The sequence below is a fragment of the Hyperolius riggenbachi genome, chromosome 7 (assembly GCF_040937935.1).
Source record: "Hyperolius riggenbachi isolate aHypRig1 chromosome 7, aHypRig1.pri, whole genome shotgun sequence".
NCBI lineage: Eukaryota > Metazoa > Chordata > Amphibia > Anura > Hyperoliidae > Hyperolius > Hyperolius riggenbachi.
Window position 1 is genome coordinate 304,169,719 of NC_090652.1, and position 24,880 is coordinate 304,194,598.

The 24,880-nt window shown below is 44.8% G+C and overlaps 1 protein-coding gene across 1 annotated transcript in view; it reads right to left on the minus strand.

Moving 5' to 3' along the window:
- Window positions 1-15,331: 15,331 nt before the first annotated feature.
- Window positions 15,332-24,880, minus strand: part of AAMP (angio associated migratory cell protein) — a 36,349-nt gene continuing 26,800 nt past the window's right edge. The window contains exons 11-12 of the mRNA XM_068246115.1: window positions 20,956-21,110; window positions 15,332-15,725 (exon numbers count right to left, since the gene is read on the minus strand). Of these exons, the coding sequence (XP_068102216.1) occupies window positions 15,650-15,725; window positions 20,956-21,110 (231 nt within the window). The 3' untranslated portion in view covers window positions 15,332-15,649. The remainder of the gene's footprint in view (window positions 15,726-20,955; window positions 21,111-24,880) is intronic.

A 24,880-nucleotide genomic window follows, 5' to 3' on the forward strand; every position in this document is an offset into this window, starting at 1 on the left:
ATCAAGAAAATCCAAATTTTGGTTTGACAAAAATCCAGTCAGTCGATTTTTTTTCATAATCGTTCATAATTGATTGTGCCCATCAACTGACATTATTTTCAACCAATCCAATCAGAATTTCTGATCACTCTAACAATTTTTTGCTAGAAATCGGACAGTTAGTTAGTGGCCACCTTAAAGGGAACCAGAGGCCCCAGGAAAAAGATTCTATACATACCTGGGGCTTCCTCCAGTCCCATACGCACGGATCGCTCCCACGCCGCCGTCCTTTGCTGCCTGGATCCGCCGGTACCGGGTCCCGTCATGGCCACCAGACACGGCCAATTGTCCGCATTACACGGGGCTCCCTAAATATACGTACGCGTGAGGCTGCTTACTGCGCAGCCGCATGCGTACGGGTATGGAGGGAGCCCCTGTGATGCGGACAATTGGCCGCGTCCGCCGGAAGTGACGGGACCCAGTACCGCCGATCCAGGAAGCGGAGGATGGCGGCGTGGGAGCGATCGAGGCTTATGGGGCTGGAAGAAGCCCCAGGTATGTATAAAAGGTTTTTATTTTTTTTGTTTAGTTCCTCTCTGGTTCCCTTTAAAGGGAACCTATACTGAGTAAAATTATTTAAAATAAACACATGAGGTAACTTCAAACGAACATTAAATAGTTACCTTGCCATCAGTTCCTCTCAGAAGCTCGCCATTTTCTTCTGACAATTATCCCTTCCAGTTTTGACAACATTTTGTCAGAACTGAAATATATCAGTTGCTGTCAGTTATACATCAGTTGCTGTCAGTTATAGCTGAGTGGACAACTGATCTGATGTGCCCGGTAATGTCCATGTTTCCCTATAGCTCAAGTGGACGATGTTACAGTTTAACAGTGTGCTGACCAGAAAGCTGTTAGGGGGTAATGGCCATTTTCAAAATGGAGGACAAAGAATTCCCTTGTTCACAGTGGACAAACAGGACGCCGGAGAGGAGAAAGATTGAGGAGTAGACTACACAGGAGGTAAGTATGACTTGTGTATGACTTGTGTATGCTTATTTTGACTTTTAATTTTCAGTTCAGGTTTTCTTTAAGAGACACACTGGCTTCCAGGGGATGGAGGAAGCCCCAGGTAAGCAAATCTGAATTTATTCGATTTCCCTTATGTTTCCTTTAAATATAATCTAAAAATGGTTACTGGGAAATATCTGCTGGTATTAGCATCTTCTTCAAGGAGAGGGCACATTTAGCTCCACCCACAGTAAGGCATACCACATGTAAATTTGGGGCGTGGCAGGGTGGGTTTTGGTTCCCTCTTTACTAGGGATGATCAAAGGGATGCAAATACTTCCAAGTTTATGCAAATTTTTATGCAAATATATTCAGTTTGAAAATGGGCCAATCAATTTAAACCCAGGTTTAAATTGATTAATCCATTTGCCAGCTGCATATATTTGCATTCAAATTTACATTGATTCTCATCAACTCAGAAAAATGTGCATCTTATTTATCACCCTACTCTTTACTGGTTCTAAAAGCTTGGAGGTGTGGCTAATGATTCTGGCTTGCATGCATATTTTATACAGCTTGGAACTTGGCCAATCAAATGCACTTCCTGCCATTTTGGTTGGCCCATTTACAAGCCAGAACTCAGGGCCGGGCCGAGGCAGAGGCTGAAGAGGCTCCAGCCTTAGGGCGCAGTGTAGGAGGGGGCGCACAATTCATTCAGCTGTCATTCCCAATTGTGTTTGAAGCACAAAGAAATAAGAAAAGGACATACATAGTAGTGACTGCAAGCCAGATAACTAGAGATTAAGGTGTTGGGGATGTTGGGGGCCCTGGGGCGCCTCTTAGTCTAATAGCAATTAGTGTGTGAAGGCTGGGGTGGGAGGGATGGAGGGGCGCACTTTGCAGTCTCAGCCTTGGGTGCCGAAGGACCTTGTCCCGGCTCTGCCAGAACTATCAGCATCTGGCCATCTGTGTTGTTCAGTGATACTAATCTTCAAACACAGGAGGATTAAGATGAAATGGGGCCAGAGATGGAATGAGGTGAAATGGGGCCCTAGGCAAGCAACTACTTTGGGCCCACCCTCTATGGCCACCTGTCTTGTTGCGGGCTAGCATATTGCGAAACCCTAAACTATCTACAGGCCCTATGTTGCCTTGTGGGTGATCTGGCTCTGAATGGAGCCCAAGGCAAGGTAGTAGTGAAGGCACCCAATGATAGTCTTTTTGTTCATTTGAGGTGAGTGTGGAGGTCAAAAGTGGTGGTAACTGGGTCACTTGACATCCACTAGGCCCCAGGCACCTGCCTAAGTTGCCTCATGGATGATTCTGTTCTTGAATTTCAGAAGTTTGCCCGGCCGAAACTGCCATATTTTTATTTTCTCAACCGCTCACTTTCCTAAACAGCACCTGCTCCACGAGAGAGCTGGCACTTTCTCACACCACTCCGAGATCTTTATCGTTAATGAGAATTATTATCTAAACGGCTGGTGCTGTAATCTTGAACGGTCTCCGTTTCCAGTCTTTTGAAGAAAACATTGCGGTTTTCGCACAGTGGCCACTAATCTCCCTCCTGAGGCACTTGGCGATATTAATGCTGTCGCTGGCACTCTGCCCGGCGATTAGAGTTTCTGGGAGATCGCGGCGCGGCTGGGAAGAGAAAGAACGACCGTCTTTTACACCTCGCTAATTGCATACTTGGCTGTGGCAGGTCTGTCCCTGGAAACAAGGCTGCAAAAACAACGATCCTGCATCCTGTGCAGAATCTGGCACTACTGTCACAGCTTATCTTATCTCATCTGATATACAATCCAGGTTATCGCATCACACATGAGGTTATAGCCCTAGATCAGGCAATGTTTTATACGCATGTAACCCTTTGGCTCCCTGTCACTGCTTACGTATCGTAACAGCACTCTGACAGCGTATACAGACAAACAGTTCATTTGCACACTGGCGCCAGTGATTTGTCGGCGTACGCAAAGGCCATTTCACGCTGAATCGCAATCAGCAACGCATAAGCACTGCAATCTCTGTTCACACCACGCACATTGTGACGCAATTGTGGTGCAATCAGGTGGGTTTTCCCTGCACGATTTCCAATGGTAAAAAGGAAAAAGCAGGAAGAGAGGTAAATTGGGGGCTGTGGTGTAACTAGACTTAATAGGTCCCTTCTGCAAAAAATGATAGCATGGGGCCCCCTTCGTCCCCGAACCCAATAAGAGTCACGTGATCGGAAACGGCGAATGGCAGCAGAGAGTGTGCTGCTGTGATGCAGTGTCTGGAAGCAGGGAAAAAATTACAGGCGCTCCCGCTACTCGCTAGTCTGCATGGCGGGAGGAGGGGGCAGGAACGTTTTTTGAGTGAACACACTCAGTCTCTGCATCCACGCAGTTACCAGTAGCAGAGAGAGAGGGACTGAATGAATCAGTGAATCAGTTAAAGCGGTATCATCACCATAAAAATCTAATTTCAACAGCAACTGGTCTGAGTGGATTAAGTGATAAAGATGCTAATCCTGCATTCAAAACTTGCAAAACTTTTTCTGCCGTTATGGTTTGGAGTTATCACATACTTAAGGAGCACTGGCCCTAGTGCCAAAGAGTTGAATGCTGGGAGTTCTTTTGAATGCTGGGAGTTCTTTTTATCTATAATATATTCCTCCTCTTCCATGTATTTCCATCCTAGCTGATCACTTGTGTTTACAAGCAAGGCTGAGATGACTCAGTGATTGGATGTGTAAATGAAAAAAAGACACTGGGAGGAGGGCAGCTAATGAATACACAATGAGCAAGAGAAGGGAAGGAGGGGGAAACAAGAGTTAGGGAGGATATGATGTCAGCATTAGCTTGGCAAGATGGCCACTGCCTAGAATAGGATTTTCCGCTTTTCGTTTGTAAAATTCACAGGAATCATTATGTGGATAGCACAATACATCTGTTATGTAAGTAGAAGTAGTATTTATCTACTTATATATGTGTTTTTTATTTCTAGGTTAGCATGGGTGTCGCTTGTTCTTTAAGAGTGAAGAGTCAGGACTCAGGAGCTGATGCTGTACTCAGATGGATCCCTGAGTGAGCTGGAACAGAGTGAGCTAGGATGAGTGCCTTCTCTCACTGACTCATTCTTTACTGTGGTTCTTTGAATCATTGAGCTGAAGGAACTGAATGAATCAGTGAATCAGTTATGAGTCCAGTCAGTCGATGCCATTAGCTGCTGCTGCTGTAAGCTGAGCTGAGAGGCATTTCTTCTCTCACTACTCAGTGCAGTAGTGCCCTTCTCTCCTCCTGCCGCTCTAGGCAAGTATTTGTACCCGCCTGGTGGTTGAGACGGCTGTGGTGAACAGGGAGGGTTTTTGCTAATTGGCTGCACTTGCGGTTGGGGAGAGGAGGGGCACCAAAAGCTTCCGCCGCCCCTGTGATGGCAGGGGTGATTGTTACGCCCATTATAATTGGGAGACTTTACTTAAAAGATGAACTGTAGGGAAAATAATGTAATAAATGTTGTTTTTTTTTACAATATTTATTTATAAATGACCTAGTCCGTGTTTGCCCATTGTAAAATCTTTTCTCTCCCCTATTTACATTCTGAACGTTGTCAGGGGTGGCAAAGTCTTTAGTCCTGTCAGGTGCAGCTCCGCAGAATGTTCGTTCACTAGAATACTGAAGTCAGTGGAAAAAAAATGCTTAGTCTCCCAGAATGCTCAGAGAAGAAATTCTGCATAGCTAATCAGCCTAGGCTAAACAGTACTGGGAGGGCGGAGCTACATACTAATATAGAGCATGTATATATAGGAAGTGTTTCTGATGCTGAAACCAGGAAAATGAACATAAAAGTGGGAGTGTCCTGAATAATTTACTGCATCTACTAGAAGTCACTACAGTGCAATGCAGGGAAAATGCTGCCTGCACGGTGTTGTGTGAAGATAGACTCACACCAGTGGGAAAAGGGCAGCACAATGTGAATAATTGCTTTCCAAATCTTCACATAACATATAAAAATCAAAGCTGAAGCCTCTGCTGTTTAAAAATAAAATATGGGTCCATATACCTCTCACTAGGCATTCAGATGAAATTGCTGCAGGGAGACTTAGGTGCAGGATACAGCCAATATACGGCTTTATCCTGCTGCTGCACAAGTCCCGGCGGCGGTAAATACTATCCCCCTCCAGGTCCATGTGGATGGTGGAGAATGATGTAATTCAGCTTCCAGCTATTGCTGGCGGCCGAATTACAGTGTTTTAAAACTAAGTTCAGCTCCGTCTTCTCACGGCGCCAAAGTTACTCACTGTGCGCCGCTATAGCCGTAATTCCTATTACAGCCTATGGTGGCGCCGGCTGCGCCCAAATCGCCTGCACTTGAATTCTTGTCTTCACTCACTACCGTGTTTCCCCAAAAATAAGACCGTCATATTAATTTGTCCTTCAGAAGATGTGCTAGGGCTTATTTTCAGGGAGGTCTTACATTCTGGGGGGGGGGGGGGGGGTAGCCAGTAGTATATAGCCAGATTCCTCCTGGCTATAGCTATATCCCCATTGTATACAAACTGATCTGCCTGCCTGCCCGCCGCTTCACCTCCTTAGTTCCCGCCCGCTCACTTTACCTCTAAAGTTCTCGGCTCCCGGTCCCCTCCATTAAGAAAGTCCGGATCCCCTGCTGCTTTTCCTCCCAGGGCCGGGCCGAGGCTGAAGAGGTTCCAGCCTCAGGGCGCAGTGTAGGAGGGGGTGCACAATTCATTCAGCTGTCATTCCCAATAGTGTTTGAAGCAGAAAGAAAGGGGATACATGACAGTGACTGCAAGCCAGATAACTAGATATTAAGGTGTTGGGGGCCCTGGGGCACCTAATAGTCTAATAGCAATCAGTGTGTGATGGCTGGGGGTGGGGGGATGGAGGGGTGCACTTTGGTGTCTCAGCCTTGTGTGCTATAGGACCTTGTCCTGGCTCTGTTTCCTCCGCATAATTCACACCGCGGATTAGCGGTAAAGGCAGCTCATGTAGTCTGGTAAGCGCTGCCCTGTACAGGAAGTTATCTTTGTTTACTTCCTGTGTAGGGGGCGGCGCTGTTACCGGACTACATGGTTGACGTGATCGCTGATCTGCGGTGTGAATTATGCGGAGGATAAGCAGCAGGGGATCCAGACTTTCTTAATGGAGGGGACTGGGAGCCGAGAACCTGAGAGGTAAAGTGGGCAAGCGGGCAGACGGGGGGTGGGAGGGGCGGTCAGGAAGCAGGTCCCCAGCGCCAGCTGTGTCCCTGGCACTAGGTCTTATAAAAGGAGGATGGCTTATATTTCGAGCATACTCGAAATATAAGCTAGGTCTTTTTTTCAGAGTAGGTCTTAAATTCGGGGAAACACGGTAGGAGGCAGCATTAGCTAGTGCAGTGATGAAAGAATGAAATATCAAGAGAACATTCCAAACTATTTCATAGTACAGTAGACATCCCTTTAAAGTAAACTCCAAGGGACCTGGCCAAGTAGTTTACTATATAAGGATTGGTCATACACATGTGGCTGGGACTGAGTTAATCATAGCCAGATGTTCACTATATCAGAGTTTAACTGCTTTCAGCCCCATGACGTAAACATAAGCCACTGCACTCTCCTCCCTACAACATCCTAGATAAAATTGTTTATCTCTAAACTGATAAAACCGATAGAGTTCAAATGGGATGACAGCAAATAGCTCTCCTCCTCCCAGGAAATTCAATGGCAGGGCTATTGAGTAAACAAGTGTAAAATGAACATTCCAGGAGAAGACAGATGTAATGCTGGGAATACACCACAAGATTTTTTTCACAGAAAGATGGTTCAATAGATAATTTCCGACAGGTCTGATCTTATTTTCGATTGTTTTTCTGATCAATTTCTCATAGAAGTGAATGTAAATCGATTATAAAAACGATCAGAAAATCGATCGGACAGTAAATCTGCTGAAAAATCTAATTGTGTTGTCCCAGAATAACAAATTGAGTAATGTATACAATCTGTTACTAATACATTATGAAAACAAATGAACTGTTTAAATAAACAGGAGAGATAAGACATATAAAATGTACAGTAAAACTGTTTAAAGTGAACCAGAGATGAAGCATGTATTTAACCATATATATATCAATGGGAACATGACAGTAAACACCTACCCTACTCTCCGTTTCATTCTTCTCTGCTAAATCTGCATGTTATCAGCTCTGCCTGTAATCTATTGAGGCAGAGACTCACGCACATGCGCAGTCTTATTCAGCAATGTTACTGCACACGTGTAATGATCCGCTCAGCTGTCTGCACAGACCGACAGCTGTTTGACCATTCCTTAAGTCTGAGGGCTGCAGGTTTCTGGAATAGAGACCTGTCTTTTCTTTGCAAGTTTCAGACCTGCTCTGCCGCTGAGGAATTTGCATACATTTGTTATGCAAATTGCCTAGCTGCCTCCTTTGAAGCCTGGCAGTATAAATACCATGTTCTCCCAGAATCCTTTGTTGGTCATCTTCATGGTTTGTTACTGATGAACTCTCCTAGAGTATCAGCCGTTTGTTTGCTAAAGTTTACCTTAAAGTAATTCCTTCGTAGTGTCGGCGTGCGTTCTGTGCGCTGACCACGGAAATAAGTTCGCAATCGTTACAACACGTCAGCGCAGTAATCGGCTTAGACTGCGGATGTGCGCGAGTCTCTGCCTCAATAGGTGACCCCAGCAGTGCCTGCACAGACGGGACTCTGAAGGTCCCCTCCGCAGGCTTCCAGTGTGTAATGCGGTGACGTCACCTGTCAATATGACAGGCGCTCCCGCTGAGTGTATGAGCGGCTGTGTCAGAGCGGCCGACCAAGGCAGGGGTCAGAGCAGTTTACATACTTTGAAACTGCCATTTGTACACCCCTATTCAGGTTAGTTTCTCCCACGTCGCCAATACAGTAGGGGGGGGGGGACTGAATAAATAATGTAAGTTTTTATTACTCATACTGCACATTATAAAAAAAAATAACTGCTGGTTACCTCTAATCTTATTACACCAGCACTTAAAGAGAACCCGTACTGAGTCAAAATATTTAAAATGAACACGAGGTAACTTCAAATGAACATTACATAGTTACCTTGCCATCAGTTCCTCTCAGAAGCGCACCATTTACTTCTGACAATGATCCCTTCCAGTTATGACAACATTTTGTCAGATCTGAAATATATCAGTTGCTATATATGTATAATTGGGTATAGTCCTTTATAGAGTGAAGGATTAAAAACACAGTCCTTTTAAGGGCAATCCACCTTGCCCGTATAAACCTTAGTTACTTTACAGAAAAGGACATAGATTCAAAAAATTGAGGAACCGGAGTGCAGTCTTGTTGTATCGAAACTTTGTAGAAAAACTTTATTAACATGTACAGACAAAAGATTAAAAAAGGGTTTTTTAATTCCATATACTGTAATAAATCTTCATATAATCAATGGTACATCCAAAAGGAGAAAATGAAGCTGATGGAACTGACAAACACTATGTTCTGGCTTTGTTTGATTGTGATTTTTAAATAGACGTTATGTCTTAAAGGCAACGACATGTTCGTTTCGGCTCTTTATACAATAAATGTGCCCTTCATCAGGCCGCAACACAAGATTCTGTATGGCTCAATCAAGAGGAAAAAAGGCCAGAAGTATATAGAACAAATGAAACTGGCATCCGATCTGGTGGGCTCGGATGCCAGTTTCATTTGTTCTATATACTTCTGGCCTTTTTTCCTCTTGATTGAGCCATACAGAATCTTGTGTTACGGCCTGATGAAGGGCACATTTATTGTATAAAGAGCCCGAAACGAACATGTCGTTGCCTTTAAGACATAACGTCTATTTAAAAATCACAATCAAACAAAGCCAGAACATAGTGTTTGTCAGTTCCATCAGCTTCATTTTCTCCTTTTGGATGTACCATTGATTATATGAAGATTTATTATATGGAACTGAAAAAACCCTCTTTTAATCTTTTGTCTGTACATGTTAAAGTTTTTCTACCAAGTTTTGATACAATATATCAGTTGCTGCCAGTAAAATATCAGTTGCTGTCATTTGTAGAGTAGAGGAAAACTGATGTACCAGGTAATGTCCATGTTTCCCTATGGCTGAAGTTGGGGAATGTTACAGTTTAACACTGTGCTGACCAGAAAGCTGTTATGGGGTAATAGCCATTTTCAAAATGGAGGACAGAAAATTCCCTTGATCACAGTGAACAAACAGGACGCAGGAGAGGAAAAAGACACTGAGGAGTAGACTACATGGAAGGTAAGTATGACTTGTGTATGCTTATTTTGACTTTTAATTTACAGTTCAGGTTTTCTTTAAGGTAGCCATTTGAAAAAATAACGATTAGTGGCACTGGTCCTTTAATCACTACTAATCATAATGAAATGATCTATATCTTGTTTTTTTTTCACCACCGATTAGGCTTTTTGGGGTTGATATTTGTTTTCAGTAATTACTTTATTTTCTATGCATTTTAAAGGGAAAAACAAGGAAAAAAAATACACTATTTCTCCAATTTCATCCCCTATAGATTTAATATAAACACTGCTACTGTACATAAAACCCACACATTTTATCTGCCCATTTGTCCTGGTTATCACATTTTAAGTAGGTCCCTAGTACAAAGTATGGTGACAATATATTATTTGGAAATAAAGGTGTATTTTTTCAGTTTTTTCTTCCTCACTAATCGCACGCACGCGGGAACGCGCACGATGGTGGACGCACACACGTGGCAGCAGCACTGATTGACTTATACAAACGTCCTGGAGCCATTAAGAGTCTCTAGCAGGACGTTTTTATAAGTCTGGTTGTCATTAAGTCGATAAAATCGCTCCAGAAAGCGATTGCAATTTGCAAATCGAATCACTATAGTGGAAAATACTTCTCTTGATTTCTATGATAAAGAACCCTAGCGGTTTAAAAATCACTAGCGATTTGTGATTTTGCGATTCAGCAGTGTAGTGGAAAAAGACCCTTACGGGGATCCAGCACCTCAGGTTGGTTGGAGTGAGTGCAGTGGTTTCCATACCTTTCCACATGTGATACCTCAAACGTTCAATTATGATTGGCCAATCACTGACCAATTTTACCAACTCCATGTAGCATGAGGACCATCAGATAGCGAATACTATGAGTAAATTATGTACGTAGACCCTCCTACTACACAGAGTTGGTAAAATTGGCCAGTGATTGGCCAATTGTAATTGAAAGTGTGTACCAGGCTTAAAAAAAAAAGAAAAAGTGATGAATCATTTGACAGACTGTGCTGCTATGTGCCAATGTACGGCCACCATATATTCCCTACATCTTTGTCCTTTCTGATGCCCCCTCCGGTATAAATTCATTGACACTAAGGGAGAAGCTCTCAACACCTTTAAAAAGCAAACATTTATTGGAAATGAAGCAAGTTTTATTAAATTAATTCATTGCCACAAAAAAGTGACATTTATTTGAGCAATAAATTCATTTCGTACATTATTTTCATTACAGGTTTACTTAAAGAATATCAGTAAAGGAATGGGGGAAAAAAAAGTCAGCACGCTTATTTAATACCAGGCTAGACCCACTTGGTATCACTTTAGTTTGAAATGTGACTGCCAGAGGTGGCTAAATTAAAGTTTAAAAGCCCCAGACTTTGTAGCTGTACTGATTAGCGCTGATGGATCTGGTTGTTGCTTTTGGCTCAGATCACAGTCTAAGAAGCGGTCTCGACTTATACTCTGTGTAGCATAAAATAAAATAAATTTGTATTTTTTTTTAGTCCCACCCACTGGATTGAGTAGTAAATATTGTAAGCAAAATAGCATCTGCTATAGTAAACAATCCTAGGAGGAAAGGGGCGTGGCTCATGCTAGTAATCACTCCCCTTCCTGTTGTCTTTGGGAAGGGGTGTGGCTATTTGAAAGTACAATACACTTTTCCCTGTTAGGGTCTACGGGTGGAGCCAGTCTGTGGTAGGGGGTGGAGCCAGCCTGTCTGTCAATATTAAAGGGGAACTGAAGAGAGAGGTAGATGGAGGCTGTCATGTTTATTTCCTTTTAATCAATACCAGTTGCCTGGCAGCCCTGCTGGTCTATTTCTCTGCAGTAGTATCTGATTAAAACCAGAAACAAGCATGCAGCTAGTCTTGTCAGATCAGACTTATAAGTCTGAACCACTGAAACACCTGATCTGCTGCATGCTTGTTCAGGGGCTATGGTTAATAGTATTAGAGGCAGAGGATCAGCAGGGCTGCCAGGCAACTGGTATTGTCTAAAAGGAAATAAACATGACAGCCTCCATATACCTCTCTCTTCAGTTCCCCTTTAAGTTGCCCATTATTAGTACAAATTTTCTGACCGATTGATTGGATCAATTGGACTGTTAAATTATGCCGTTCGGCGACAGACAATCGTTCTGTGGATCTGAATTCTGGATCAATTATACAAGTCTGATCGTTTAGGAGATTGTACCATTTAAGGATACGTTAAGTCCCAATGTTCATTACAGGGAGGCGAGTGTCAGACGTGGCCTCCAGGCTGATGCGAGGGTGAGGTGACATCACCTCCGGAGTACCCCCATAGGTAAGTATGATTTTCGTTAGGTGGGAGGGTACAAAAATAAACAAAAAAGATCCTGGATATTAACTTTAAAAAGCAAAATTTAGCAAAGTTGCCAGTATTTCTAATCTTCTAACCTCGCATGTAAACAACTGCGCCAATGCCACAATTATTTGTCAGTTTCCAGAATAAGGTGAGATTCTCCATGCAATGTGGCCCCCTCTCTCTGCCGATTGCCTTGATTGTCCTGTAGAGGGAGCCATCAGCAGGAGATGCATTATCAAAACCATGCCATTGAGTGCACACCCGTTTTTATTCTATGAATTCATTTACAAGGAAACAAATATTAATAGTATTCTTGGGTGATCCAAGGTCCTGAGTCCTCACTGCCACAAAGCGATATCAGACAGCCCTTTATATATATTCAAAGAAAAAACAAATTCTCAATAGCGTTTTCTGACCTGGTCTGTAGATTTGCTGCGGCCGTGCTGTATGCCAAGATGTGGGGAAGCAAATACTGTATATTGTAACAGCCTATCACGTCCCAAGGAATAGATGACCTCACCAGATCCTGGGACAATGTCTGGGGACAGGGTGACTTTGACAATCACACAAAGTCATCTCTGCTCACGTGGGCGGTCATTGACCAGAACAGAAATACATTAGCATTAATAGGTTTACGTACTTATGCCTTCTTAAAGTGTAACCGTCCGGCATAAAATCAATTCTTTATTTTTATCTGGTAAACCAGTAATACGGATGCTAACCAGGCAATCCAAAAGTTAAAATTTCTATTACTTTTCTTGTTTATAAATAATACAATACAATACAATACAATACAATAACATTTGTAAAGCGCTTTTCTCCCATAGGACTCAATAATTCCCCAGTTTACCTGACTCTTATTTGGTACGTTGCCGCACAAAGGAAATTGCAGGGAATGCTGGGTTGTCTTTTTTTTACTTCTTTATTTCCCCTGAGACTTAACTAATGTACAGAAGCAAAAAAGGGCAACCCAGCATGCCCTGCAACTTCCTTTGTGCGGCAACGTACCAAATAAGAGTCAGGTAAACTGGGGAATGATCATTCATAAACAAGAAAAGTAATAGAGATTTTAACTTTTGGATTGCCTGGTTAGCATCCGTATTACTTGTTTACCAGATAAAAATAAAGAATTGAATTTATGCCCGACAGTTACACTTTAACCATCACCGCCGGAGGCTGCCGCTCAGGCCCTGCTGGGCCGATTTTCTTCAAATAAAGAGCAGCACACGCAGCCGACACTTTGCCAGCCGCGTGTGCTACCTGATCGCCGATCCGCCGCGAGCAGCGGCGAAAGAGGGTCCCCCCAGCCGCCTGAGCCCAGCGTAGCCGGAACAAATAGTTCCGGCCAGCGCTAAGGGCTGGATCGGAGGCGGCTGACGTCAGGACGTCGGCTGACGTCCATGACGTCACTCCGCTCGTCGCTATGGCGACGATGTAAGCAAAACAAGGAAGGCCGCTCATTGCGGCCTTCCTTGTTTATTCTGGGCGCCGGAGGCGATCAGAAGAACGCCTCCGGAGCGCCCTCTAGTGGGCTTTCATGCAGCCAACTTTCAGTTGGCTGCATGAAATAGTTTTTTTTTTATTTAAAAAAAACCCTCCCGCAGCCGCCCTGGCGATCTTAATAGAACGCCAGGGTGGTTAAAGCAGACCTGTACTCAGAATTTCCTCTCTGCTCTAAAAGATAAGAAACAGCATAATAACCTTTAAAGAAAAACATTTCTTTGTTACAGCTGACAGAAATCCTGCTATACATCTACAGTGAGTCTACTTCCTGCTTTCATGGAAGCAGACAGAGGGTTAACATCCTGTGTTTACAAATTAGCTGAGCTGAGAGCTCAAATTACACTTGTGATTGGTCACAGATGAGGGGAAATTAGACAGGCTAAACTCTCTAAATACATACAAGGTGCACTTCTCTAGGTTTTCTTTCTGCCTCGTGCAAGAGTTCAAGTCCACTTTAAGAAGTGTCCTGTACTGGTCTCTGGCACAGCACATATAACCAAGCAGAGACCATTTCTTGCTATAAGCTGACAGCTTGCAGGATCTTAGTCCATGACACGCCCACTTTCGCTCCTCCCACTGATGTGTGCTGACAAATCAATGCAAACCGTGGTCTTTTTTTTTTTTTTTAAAGGCGTAAACAATGAGATTTCTGCCACTTTTTTTTTTTTTTTTTGCAGTTGTTTGGATTATTCCTTTGTCTGTGGGCATAGCGACTGTGTGGGAGATTTGAGATAAGGAAGAATTAGAGCACACAGGTCTGCTGCTGCCTCCTTTTGTTCAGTTAATACTTATCAATGGTGCTGCTGATAGCAAAAGGTAAATTGTTCACTCTTCTGTATAGAATAGCATTAAAAGAAACAAAGCAAATTGTGCTGCCCCATGGTATACTTACCCGGGGCTTCCTCCTGCCCCTTGCAGCCGACCCGCACAGCATTTCCGCTCGCAGTCGCCGGCCCGGGGTCCCGCAGCTGCAGATGCCGACCTCTTCTACTGCGCCTGCGTGAGCGCCGCTGTCCATCAAGTCCACGTTGTCTGCAGCATACTGCGCAAAACTACTGCACCTGCGCCGTACACTGCGGACAACGTGGACTTGATTGACAGCGCAGTAAGGCCACCTTGAGATCAGCCTCTGCACTGGCAGGCAACCCCGGGTCGGCAGCTGCGAGCGGAGATGCTGCGTAGGACACGTCGGCTGCAAGGGGCTGGAGGAAGCCCCAGGTAAGTATATCACAGGGCAGCACAATTGCCTTATGTTTCCTGACATGACCAGGCAAAAGCCCATAACTAACCAGTGAGAAGTCCTCGGACAAGACGCCCTAACGCTTCAGGCTGGCCTATTTTGCGCACCCTAAGTAGCCGCCGTTCTCAAGTGCTATGCAAACGTTAGCGTCTCAATAACATGCTGCATTCGGATTTCTTCTCATTTGGTCAAAGTAACACAGCTGATACGGCCTTTCTTGAAAAGTTGCAATACAAATAAAAACATTTCCAAGGTACTGGGAATTTCCCCAGCTGTTACAACAGTCTGTTAGGGTTCAAACACACGTCCAACAAAAGCGCACGACCAACCCATCGACATGACCGGCCACACAACCAAGCTATTGCACAGCTTGTATCTTTCACGCACCAACGGGATGACCAACTCATTTGCATATTGCGCACACAAGCGAAATGACGGGCTGCGCAACATGGCCACATTGAACACAAATCGTTCAAACGACTTGAACACACGCGTCCAACTGCATGATATCACTCCAACAGTCATGTGAGTTGATCTGCCGGCTGCATTGGGCAAAACGTCTTATTAGTCGCTTATATAGTCTGGACAATCGTTGGATGGAAAAGTTGCATGTGTGTACAAGCCTTTAGAGGCAGGGATGACACCTACATCTCCCCCGCCTAACAGATCACATGACAGCACAGCGCCACCACTCTTTATTCTTGGCTCCTCCCTCTACTTCGCTGAGATAAGTGTCGCAGCAGAGAACGCATTGCTCATCCCTGTAACTCCAAAGCCTAAAATGTACTTGTTTCATATACAGAAAGCAGCGTGTTACGTATGTACAAGTTGTGCAGCAAGTGTTTAGTTGTTTGAGAATACAGCTCTGCTTTACGTAGAGAACGCAGGTATGTAATATTCCCCACATCTGTACGGAAACGGGCATCTAGTGATTTGAATGTGTAACTTTTTGCCTCATCTTTACTAGTTACCAAACAGGAAGTCAGGCGTGCGTCCAAGAATATCGCTCCCCGCTTTTTAGCAACTTTTAATCAATTCCTGAAAATATATTTTATCGTCTTAAATGCTGCGTAAAGCTCCTTTGAACATTTGTGAAAAGGATATGATTTGAGTAGTAGGAGGGGCCCTTCTCTGAGCCCGCCTCCATCTCTCTCTCTATTTCCTGGGACAGTGTGAAGGTATATGTGCAGTCATAGACGCAAGTCTTAAGTCTGTATAGAGTAAAAGGCATCCACACATAAAAGTAAAGAGTACATCTAACAGCTCCGCCTTCCGAGAGACACAGCCATGGCTCTGTACAGTGGGCGGTCGTTGAAGATCGGACGCGGCTAGCGGTCGGGTCTCTGCACGCAGAATACTTTCGCTTTGTGGTCTCCTGATGCGGTCACCACAATGGAGGCATCCCTGGAGGAAAAGAAACACATTCTTATCTTAGAAGAAGGAAAAGTAGGTTTCATTTAAAGTGTAACTGTCGGGCATAAAATCAATTCTTTATTTTTATCTGGTAAACATGTAATAAGGATGCTAACCAGGCAATTCAAAAGTTAAAATCACTATTACTTTTCTTGTTGATAAATGATCATCCCCCAGTTTCCCTGACTCTTATTTGGTACACACAAAGGAAGTTGCAGGGCATGCTGGGTTGTCCTTGTTTGCTTCTCTACTTCCCCCCTCAGACTTAACTAATGCAGCCTGATTGGCTGAAGCCTCTTTCCCTCCTGTTTTCCCCTCCCACACCTCTGTTCCTCTGTGATTGGAAAATATTTCTCATGCTGAGACAATGCACTTTCTATAGTGGAGGGCGGGCAGAGGTAGCCTTAGAGTACGCGGGGCCTGAGGTGAGTGTCATATGCGGGGCCTAGAGATATATGCTGTGGATACACACGTTGTGGAAGCACACACACTGTATAGGTTAGATAGGTAGGTGCCTCCAGTATAGGTTAGATAGGTAGGTGCCCCGCAGTATAGATTAGATAGGTAGGTGCCCTGCATTACAGATTAGATAGGTAGGTAGGAACCATGCAATACAGATTAGATAGGAAGGTGCCTGCAGTATAGATTAGTTAGGTAGGTACCCCACAGTATATATTAGATAAGTGCCTGCAGTATAGATTAGGTAGGGTGGTGCCCTGCAGTACAGATTAGATAGGTGCCTGCAGTACAGATTAGATAGGTGCCAGCCTGCAGTATAGATTAGATAGGAAGGTGGCTGCAGTATAGATTAGATAGGTAGGTGCCTGCAGTATAGATTAGATAGGAAGGTGCCTGCAGTATAGATTAGATAGGTGCCAGCCTGCAGTAGATTATATAGGTAGGTGCCCTGCAGTATAGATTAGATAGGTGCCTGCAGTATAGATTAGATAGGTGCCAGCCTGCAGTATAGATTAGATAGGTAGGTGGCTGCAGTATAGATTAGATAGGTAGGTGGCTGCAGTATAGATTAGATAGGTAGGTGCCTGCAGTATAGATTAGATAGGTAGGTGCCTGCAGTATAGATTAAATAGGTAGGTGCCTGCAGTATAGATTAGATAGGAAGGTGCCTGCAGTATAGGTTAGATAGGTGCCAGCCTGCAGTATAGATTAGATAGGTGCCAGCCTGCAGTATAGGTTAGATAGGTGCCAGCCTGCAGTATAGGTTAGATAGGTGCCAGCCTGCAGTATAGGTTAGATAGGTGCCTGCAGTATAGATTAGATAGGTGCCAGCCTGCAGTATAGGTTAGATAGGTGCCTGCAGTATAGATTAGATAGGTGCCAGCCTGCAGTATAGGTTAGATAGGTGCCTGCAGTATAGATTAGATAGGTGCCTGCAGTATAGGTTAGATAGGTGCCAGTCTGCAGTATAGATTAGATAGGTGCCAGTCTGCAGTATAGGTTAGATAGGTCCCAGCCTGCAGTATAGGTTAGATAGGTGCCAGTCTGCAGTATAGGTTAGATAGGTGCCTGCAGTATAGATTAGATAGGTGCCTGCAGTATAGGTTAGATAGGTGCCAGTCTGCAGTATAGGTTAGATAGGTCCCAGCCTGCAGTATAGGTTAGATAGGTGCCTGCAGTATAGATTAGATAGGTGCCTGCAGTATAGATTAGATAGGTGCCAGCCTGCAGTATAGGTTAGATAGGTGCCTGCAGTATAGATTAGATAGGTGCCTGCAGTATAGGTTAGATAGGTGCCAGTCTGCAGTATAGGTTAGATAGGTGCCAGTCTGCAGTATAGATTAGATAGGTGCCAGTCTGCAGTATAGATTAGATAGGTGCCAGCCTGCAGTATAGATTATATAGGTGCCAGTCTGCAGTATAGGTTAGATAGGTGTCTGCAGTATAGATTAGATAGGTGCCAGTCTGCAGTATAGGTTAGATAGGTGCCAGTCTGCAGTATAGATTAGATAGGTGCCAGCCTGCAGTATAGATTATATAGGTGCCAGTCTGCAGTACAGATTAGATAGGTGTCTGCAGTATAGATTAGATAGGTGCCAGTCTGCAGTATAGGTTAGATAGGTGCCAGTCTGCAGTATAGGTTAGATAGGTGCCAGCCTGCAGTATAGGTTAGATAGGTGCCTGCAGTATAGGTTAGATAGGTAGGTGCCTGCAGTATAGGTTAGATAGGTGCCTGCAGTATAGGTTAGATAGGTGCCATCCTACAGTATAATTAGATAGGTGCCAGCCTGCAGTATAGGTTAGATAGGTGCCTGCAGTATAGGTTAGATAGGTGCCATCCTACAGTATAATTAGATAGGTGCCAGCCTGCAGTATAGGTTAGATAGGTGCCAGCCTGCAGTATAGATTAGATAGGAAGGTGCCTGCAGTATAGATTAGATAGGTGCCAGCCTGCAGTAGATTATATAGGTAGGTGCCCTGCAGTATAGATTAGATAGGTGCCTGCAGTATAGATTAGATAGGTGCCAGCCTGCAGTATAGATTAGATAGGTAGGTGGCTGCAGTATAGATTAGATAGGTAGGTGCCTGCAGTATAGATTAGATAGGTAGGTGCCTGCAGTATAGATTAGATAGGTAGGTGCCTGCAGTATAGATTAGATAGGTAGGTGCCTGCAGTATAGATTAGATAGGTAGGTGCCTGCAGTATAGGTTAGATAGGTGCCAGTCTGCAGTATAGATTAGATAGGTGCCAGTCTGCAGTATAGATTAGATAGGTGCCAGTCTGCAGTATAGATTAGATAGGTGCCTGCAGTATAGGTTAGATAGGTGCCAGTCTGCAGTATAGGTTAGATAGGTGCCAGTCTGCAGTATAGGTAAGATAGGTGCCAGTCTGCAGTATAGGTTAGATAGGTGCCTGCAGTATAGGTTAGATAGGTGCCAGCCTGCAGTATAATTAGATAGGTGCCTGCAGTATAGATTAGATAGGTGCCTGCAGTATAGATTAGATAGGTGCCTGCAGTATAGATTAGATAGGTAGGTGCCCTGCAGTATAATTAGATAGGTGCCAGCCTACAGTATAGGTTAGATAGGTGCCTGCAGTATAGGTTAGATAGGTGCCTGCAGTATAGATTAGATAGGAAGGTGCCTGCAGTATAGATTAGATAGGTGCCTGCAGTATAGATTAGATAGGTGCCAGCCTGCAGTATAGATTATATAGGTAGGTGCCCCGCAGTACAGGTTAGATAGCAAGGTGCCTGCAGTGCTGGGGAAAGCGGGCATAGTTGTTAAAACTCACGTGTCTCCGATGCTCTCACAGTCACAGCTACCATCTATTTCCTCTCCCAGCATCTGTGTATTGGTAACAGTGCCCCCCTGTGGTGACATGCGGTCACGTCATCATAGGGGGCGCTGTTACCAATACACAGATGCTGGGAGAGGAAATAGATGGAAGCTGTGAGAGCATCGGAGACACGAGAGTTTTAACAATTGTGCCCCACAACTATGCCCGCTCTCTGCAGAGAGTGTGGGGCCTCCTCAGACGCGGGGCCTGGGGCGATTGCCCCACTTGCCACCCCCAAAGGCCGGCTCTGAGGGCAGGCAATGCATACACAATCAGGCAGAGGAGGGCAAGGGAGAAAATGACATCAGGATTGGCTTCAAAATAGCCACAGCTAAAATGGGAAATGCTAAGAAGGATTTTCTCTTTTCTTTTTACTGTAGAAAAATCAATAAAATCAAAACGTGGACACTGCAATACATCTGTTATGTAAGTAGAGCAAGCATTTATCTACTTATATCTGTGGTTTTTTTTCCTGCGATAGTATGGCTGACAGCTCCTCTTTAATATAACCTTAGGCTTACATCCTCCTAGCGACCAGGCTTTTTTTTTTTTTTTTTTTTTACAATTCAGTGCTCTGCAGCTTTAACTGTTCGATGCAGAGCCATACAACTGAGCACACAAATGAATTACCCCCACCCACTTTTCTGCCCACCAACAGAGATTTCTGTTGGTGGGCTCTGATCGCTGCTGCAATGGGTATTTTTTTTTTTTTAAATAAAATTCTCTATTTTTTATTTGTCCCCTCCCCCCCGCCAGCCAGCCAATCAGGGCGATCCTCTCTTAGGCATCAGCTGTGTAGCGGACAGCCGAGTGACACAGCTTTACCCAGTACATCGCTACAGTAGATCGCAGTGCTGTACAATGTAAAAAAGATCCCGTTTTCTCAGTCTAACAGTCTGCTGGTCTCCGTCACTCAAGCGGGGATCGGCGCGTGCGATCCCCTGTAAAATCCGTCCCCAGGACTTGACTCCTTTCGGCGTTAGGAGGCCCTGGGGCTACCATCTTCCCGACGCCTATCAGGGTTAGGCGGTCGGGAAGGCGTTAAAGGATACCCGAAGTGACATGTGACATGATGAGATAGACATGGGTATGTACAGTGCCTAGCACACAAATAACTATGCTGTGTTCCTTTTTTTCCCTTTCTCTGCCTGAAAGAGTTAAATATCAGGTATGTAAATGGCTGACTCAGTCCCGACTCAGACAGGAAGTGACTACAGTGTGACCCTCACTGATAAGAAATTCCCCTTTTCATCTCTTTCCTGCTCTCAGAAGCCATTTTCTGCTAGGAAAGTGTTTTATAGTTGGAATTTCTTATCAGTGAGGGTCACACTGCAGTCACTTCCTGTCTGAGTCAGGACTGAGTCAGCCACTTACATACCTGATATTTAACTCTTTCAGGCAGAGAAAGAAAGAAAGGAACACAGCCTAGTTATTTGTGTGCTAGGCACAGTACATACACATGTCTATCTCATCATGTCACTTTGGGTATCCTTTAAAGTGAATCCAAGGTGAAAGTGATGTAGAGGCGGCCATATTTATTTAATTTTAAACAATACTAGTTCCCTGGTAGCCTGCATGCTGATAATACCCGTGTGGGCATATCAGCCACCACATCAGATGAGATCTGTCTACGTCCGACTGGTTTCCCTTTTATCATCAGTCTTCTGAGCGCGCTCGTTTTGTGTTCCCCCTACCCCATGTCCTTTATAGATTTCTCTGCCACTATAAGTGGACCACACAGAGCAGCACCGACTTCCACCATCCAACACATCTGACTAATTTTATCCAGCTTGCTCCCCCATTCTCATTCCAGCACGGTGGTTGATTAAGTTTACCTATCTGTCTACCTTTAGTAGCCTGGCATGTCAAGCAATCATTTTTGGAGAACAAAAACAGGTCGAGTAGGACAGGTAAAGCACTCACTTGTTAAGCGCAAAGTCGAGGATTTCAGCGGTGTGCCCGCAGTATTCGCTGATCATCTTCCCTGAGCGGGAATCCCAGAGGCGGACTGCTCCATCCAGGCTGCAGGTGTACACCACCGGAGAGCTGTCCTCCCAGAGGAGCTGCACAATGCCGGACTACAAACACATAGGAGGGGGGAGAGAGAGGTACAGCAGGTTACAGCACACAGCAACTTATGTGGACTTACAGGGCATGTCCAATGTATACCATATTATTACTATGTATCTACATAGCACTGACATCTCGTGCAGCCCATTGCAGAGTATATAGTCATGTCACTGACTGTCCTCAGAGGAGCTCACACTCTAATCCTACCATAGTCATAGTCTAATGTCCCACCATATTATTATTATGTATTTATATAGCACTGACATCTTCTGCAGCACATTACAGAGTACATAGTCATGTCACTGACTGTCCTCAGAGGAGCTAACAGTCTAATCCTACCATAGTCATAGTCTAATGTCCTACTATATTATTATTATTATTATTATGTATTTATATAGCACTGATATCTTCTGGAGCACATTACAGAGTACATAGTCATGTCACTGACTGTCCTCAGAGGAGCTCACAATCTAATCCTACCATAGTCCTAGTCTAATGTCCTACCATATTATTATGTATTCACATCTTCTGCAGCACATTACAGAGTACATAGTCATGATTGTCCTTAGACGAGCTCACAGTCTATTCTCTACCATAGTCCTATGCCCTACCATATTATTATACTGACATATTCTGCAGCACTAATATTGCCCGACCTTTCCTCCCTCATTAAGCTGTGCCCACTGGCCAGCTGTCACCAGCTATAGTCATGTGACACTGGTCTATTGGCCAGCTGGCAAATAGGGATGGCAATGCTTAGCATAGGGGGGTCTAAACTTTATAGGCCAAGGGCCACATCCACTTTCTCGAGAGGGCTAGGGGGCCGTACTAGTGAAATTATATTAAAGGATACCCGAAGTGACATGTGACATGATGAGATAGACGTGCATGTACAGTGCCTAGCACACAAATAACTAGGCTGTGTTCCTTTTTTTCTTTCTCTGTCTGAAAGACTTAAATATCAGGTATGTAAGTGGCTGACTGAGCCCCGACTCAGACAGGAAGTGACTACAGTGTGACCCTCACTGATAAGAAATTCCAACTATAAAACACTTTCCTAGCAGAAAATGACCTCTGAAAGCAGGAAAGAGAGATAAAAAAAGGGGAATTTCTTATCAGTGAGGGTCACACTGTAGTCACTTCCTGTCTGAGTCAGGGCTCAGTCAGCCACTTACATATCTGGTATTTAACTCTTTCAGGCAGAGAAAGAAAAAAAAGGAGCACAGCATAGTTATTTGTGTGCTAGCCACTGTACCTACACATGTCTATCTCATCATGTCACTTCGGGTATCCTTTAAACACAATTTTTTTTGCTGATTACTGTTAGGCACACTGTGCATGTGACATTTTGTCAAAACAAAACATTTTCATGGGAAATAACCCATATACTGTATGCAGTTAGCAAGGCTCTTTCAGTATGCAGGTATAGTGCTACTGGCACAGTGGCAGCTGCTAACTGGTGACTGTTGCTGCTGGCATGTGGCTGTTACTATTGCTTGCACAGCGGCAGCTACTACTCTGTGGCTGTTACTGTTTCTTGCATAGTGGCGGCTGCTAATCAGCGGCTGTTACTGCTGCTGGCATAGTGACAGCTGCTTATCAGTGGCTGTTACTGCTACTGGCATAGTGGCAGCTGCTAATCAGTGGCTGTTACTGCTACTGGCACAGTGGCTGCTGCTAATTAGTGGCTGTTACTGCTGCTGGCACAGTGGCGGCTGCTAATCAGTGGCTGTTACTGCTGCTGGCACAGTGGCGGCTGCTATTCAGTGGCTGTTACTGCTACTGGCATAGTGGCAGCTGCTAATCAGTGGCTGTTACTGCTGCTGGCACAGTGGCAGCTGCTAATCAGTGGCTGTTACTGCTACTGGCATAGTGGCAGCTGCTAATTAGTGGCTGTTACTGCTGCTGGCACAGTGGCGGCTGCTAATCAGTGGCTGTTACTGCTGCTGGCACAGTGGCTGCTGCTAATCAGTGGTTGTTACTGCTGCTGGCACAGTGGCAGCTTCTAATCAGTGGTTGTTACTGCTGCTGGCACAGTGGCAGCTGCTTATCAGTGGCTGTTACTGCTGCTGGCACAGTGGCTGCTGCTAATCAGTGGTTGTTACTGCTGCTGCACAGTGGCGGCTGCTTATCAGTGGCTGTTACTGCTACTGGCATAGTGGCAGATGCTAATTAGCGGCTGTTACTGCTGCTGGCACAGTGGCAGCTTCTAATCAGTGGCTGTTACTGCTGCTGGCACAGTGGCTGCTGCTGCTGGCACAGTGGCTGCTGCTAATCAGTGGCTGTTGCTGGCACAGTGGCTGCTGCTAACTAGTGGCTGTTACTGCTGCTGGCACAGTGGGTGCTGCTTATCGCTGGCTGTTACTGGCACAGTGGCAGCTGCTAATCAGTGGCTGTTACTGCTGCTGGCACAGTGGCAGCTGCTAATCAGTGGCTGTTACTGCTTCTGGCACAGTGGCTGCTGCTAATCAGTGACTGTTACTGCTGCTGGCATAGTGGCAGCTTCTAACCAGTGGCTGTTACTGCTACTGGCACAGTGGGAGCTGCTTATCAGTAGTTGTTACTGCTGCTAGCAGAGTGGCAGCTTCTAACCAGTGGCTGTTACTGCTGCTGGCACAGTGGGGGCTGCTAATCAGTGTACTGCTGCTAATTCCTGCATGTGGCGCCGCAACTACGGCCTGCGGACCGCATGGAAGTAACAACTGTAGAGAACTTTGGGGGCCACCAGAAATTGCTCGGCAGGCCACATTTGGCCCCCGGACATGCCTGGTTAGGAGAACTCCTGGAGAAGCATGTGGTCAGCTTGATCAGCTGATAGATTTTAAGGCTCTGATTTGCTGGTCATGATCATGTGCTAAAACCAGGAAGTCATCACAGCAAATCGGAACCTTACAAATCTATCAGCTGATCCACGAGTTCTCCGAAGCACTGCCATCCTTACTGGTCAATAAGAGCAGCTTAGTTAGGCAGGAAGTGATGATGGGCACAACACATGACTCAGGCCTATGTCCCTCTCCAGTTTAACTACAACAGAGCTGACAATTAAAACAATTTATATTTAAGTTTTTTGTTTCTTCCTCGACTTTGAGGACATCTTTCGATTATTATCTCACTCATGATCGTTTTAAACCTAAATCCGCCCTGATTGTTTCAGGCCACCAAAATCGAGTAAAAGAAATACGCAGACAAGAGATGCTGCAGATCTGTTAAATGACGCACATATTTACACCGCGGCATTTTATCGGACATTGATATACAGAACATGAAAGTGCGGAGGGGAGGCCTGGTATACGCAGATATGATCAAACACACAACCGGCAGGGAAGACAGACATTCCTTCTGTGCTTCTAAATGAATGATGCGAGGAATGTAAACGATGAGATACGACAGAAGTTGTTTTTCAACTTCTATCACATGACTGCACTATCATATCTGACTTCAAAGAGCGCTTTAGGGCCGGTTTCCACACAGAGCGGTGTCAGTTCCCGATTTGGCCGCGGCTAGCACTCGGATGCGCTGCCGCAGCCTGAAACGCTGAGCTCTGCTATGGAAATCTGCAGTATGGCGTCCAGATTTGCACCGAAGGACGTTCTGGACGGCAAGCCATTAACGATATAAGGCAGCATTTACCCCGCCTCCCTGATGGTCTGATTAAAGGATACCCGGAGGTGACATGTGACATGATGAGATAGACATGTGTATGTACAGTGCCTAGCACACAAATAACTATGCTGCATTCCTTTTTTTCTTTCTCTGCCTGAAAGAGTTAAATATCAGG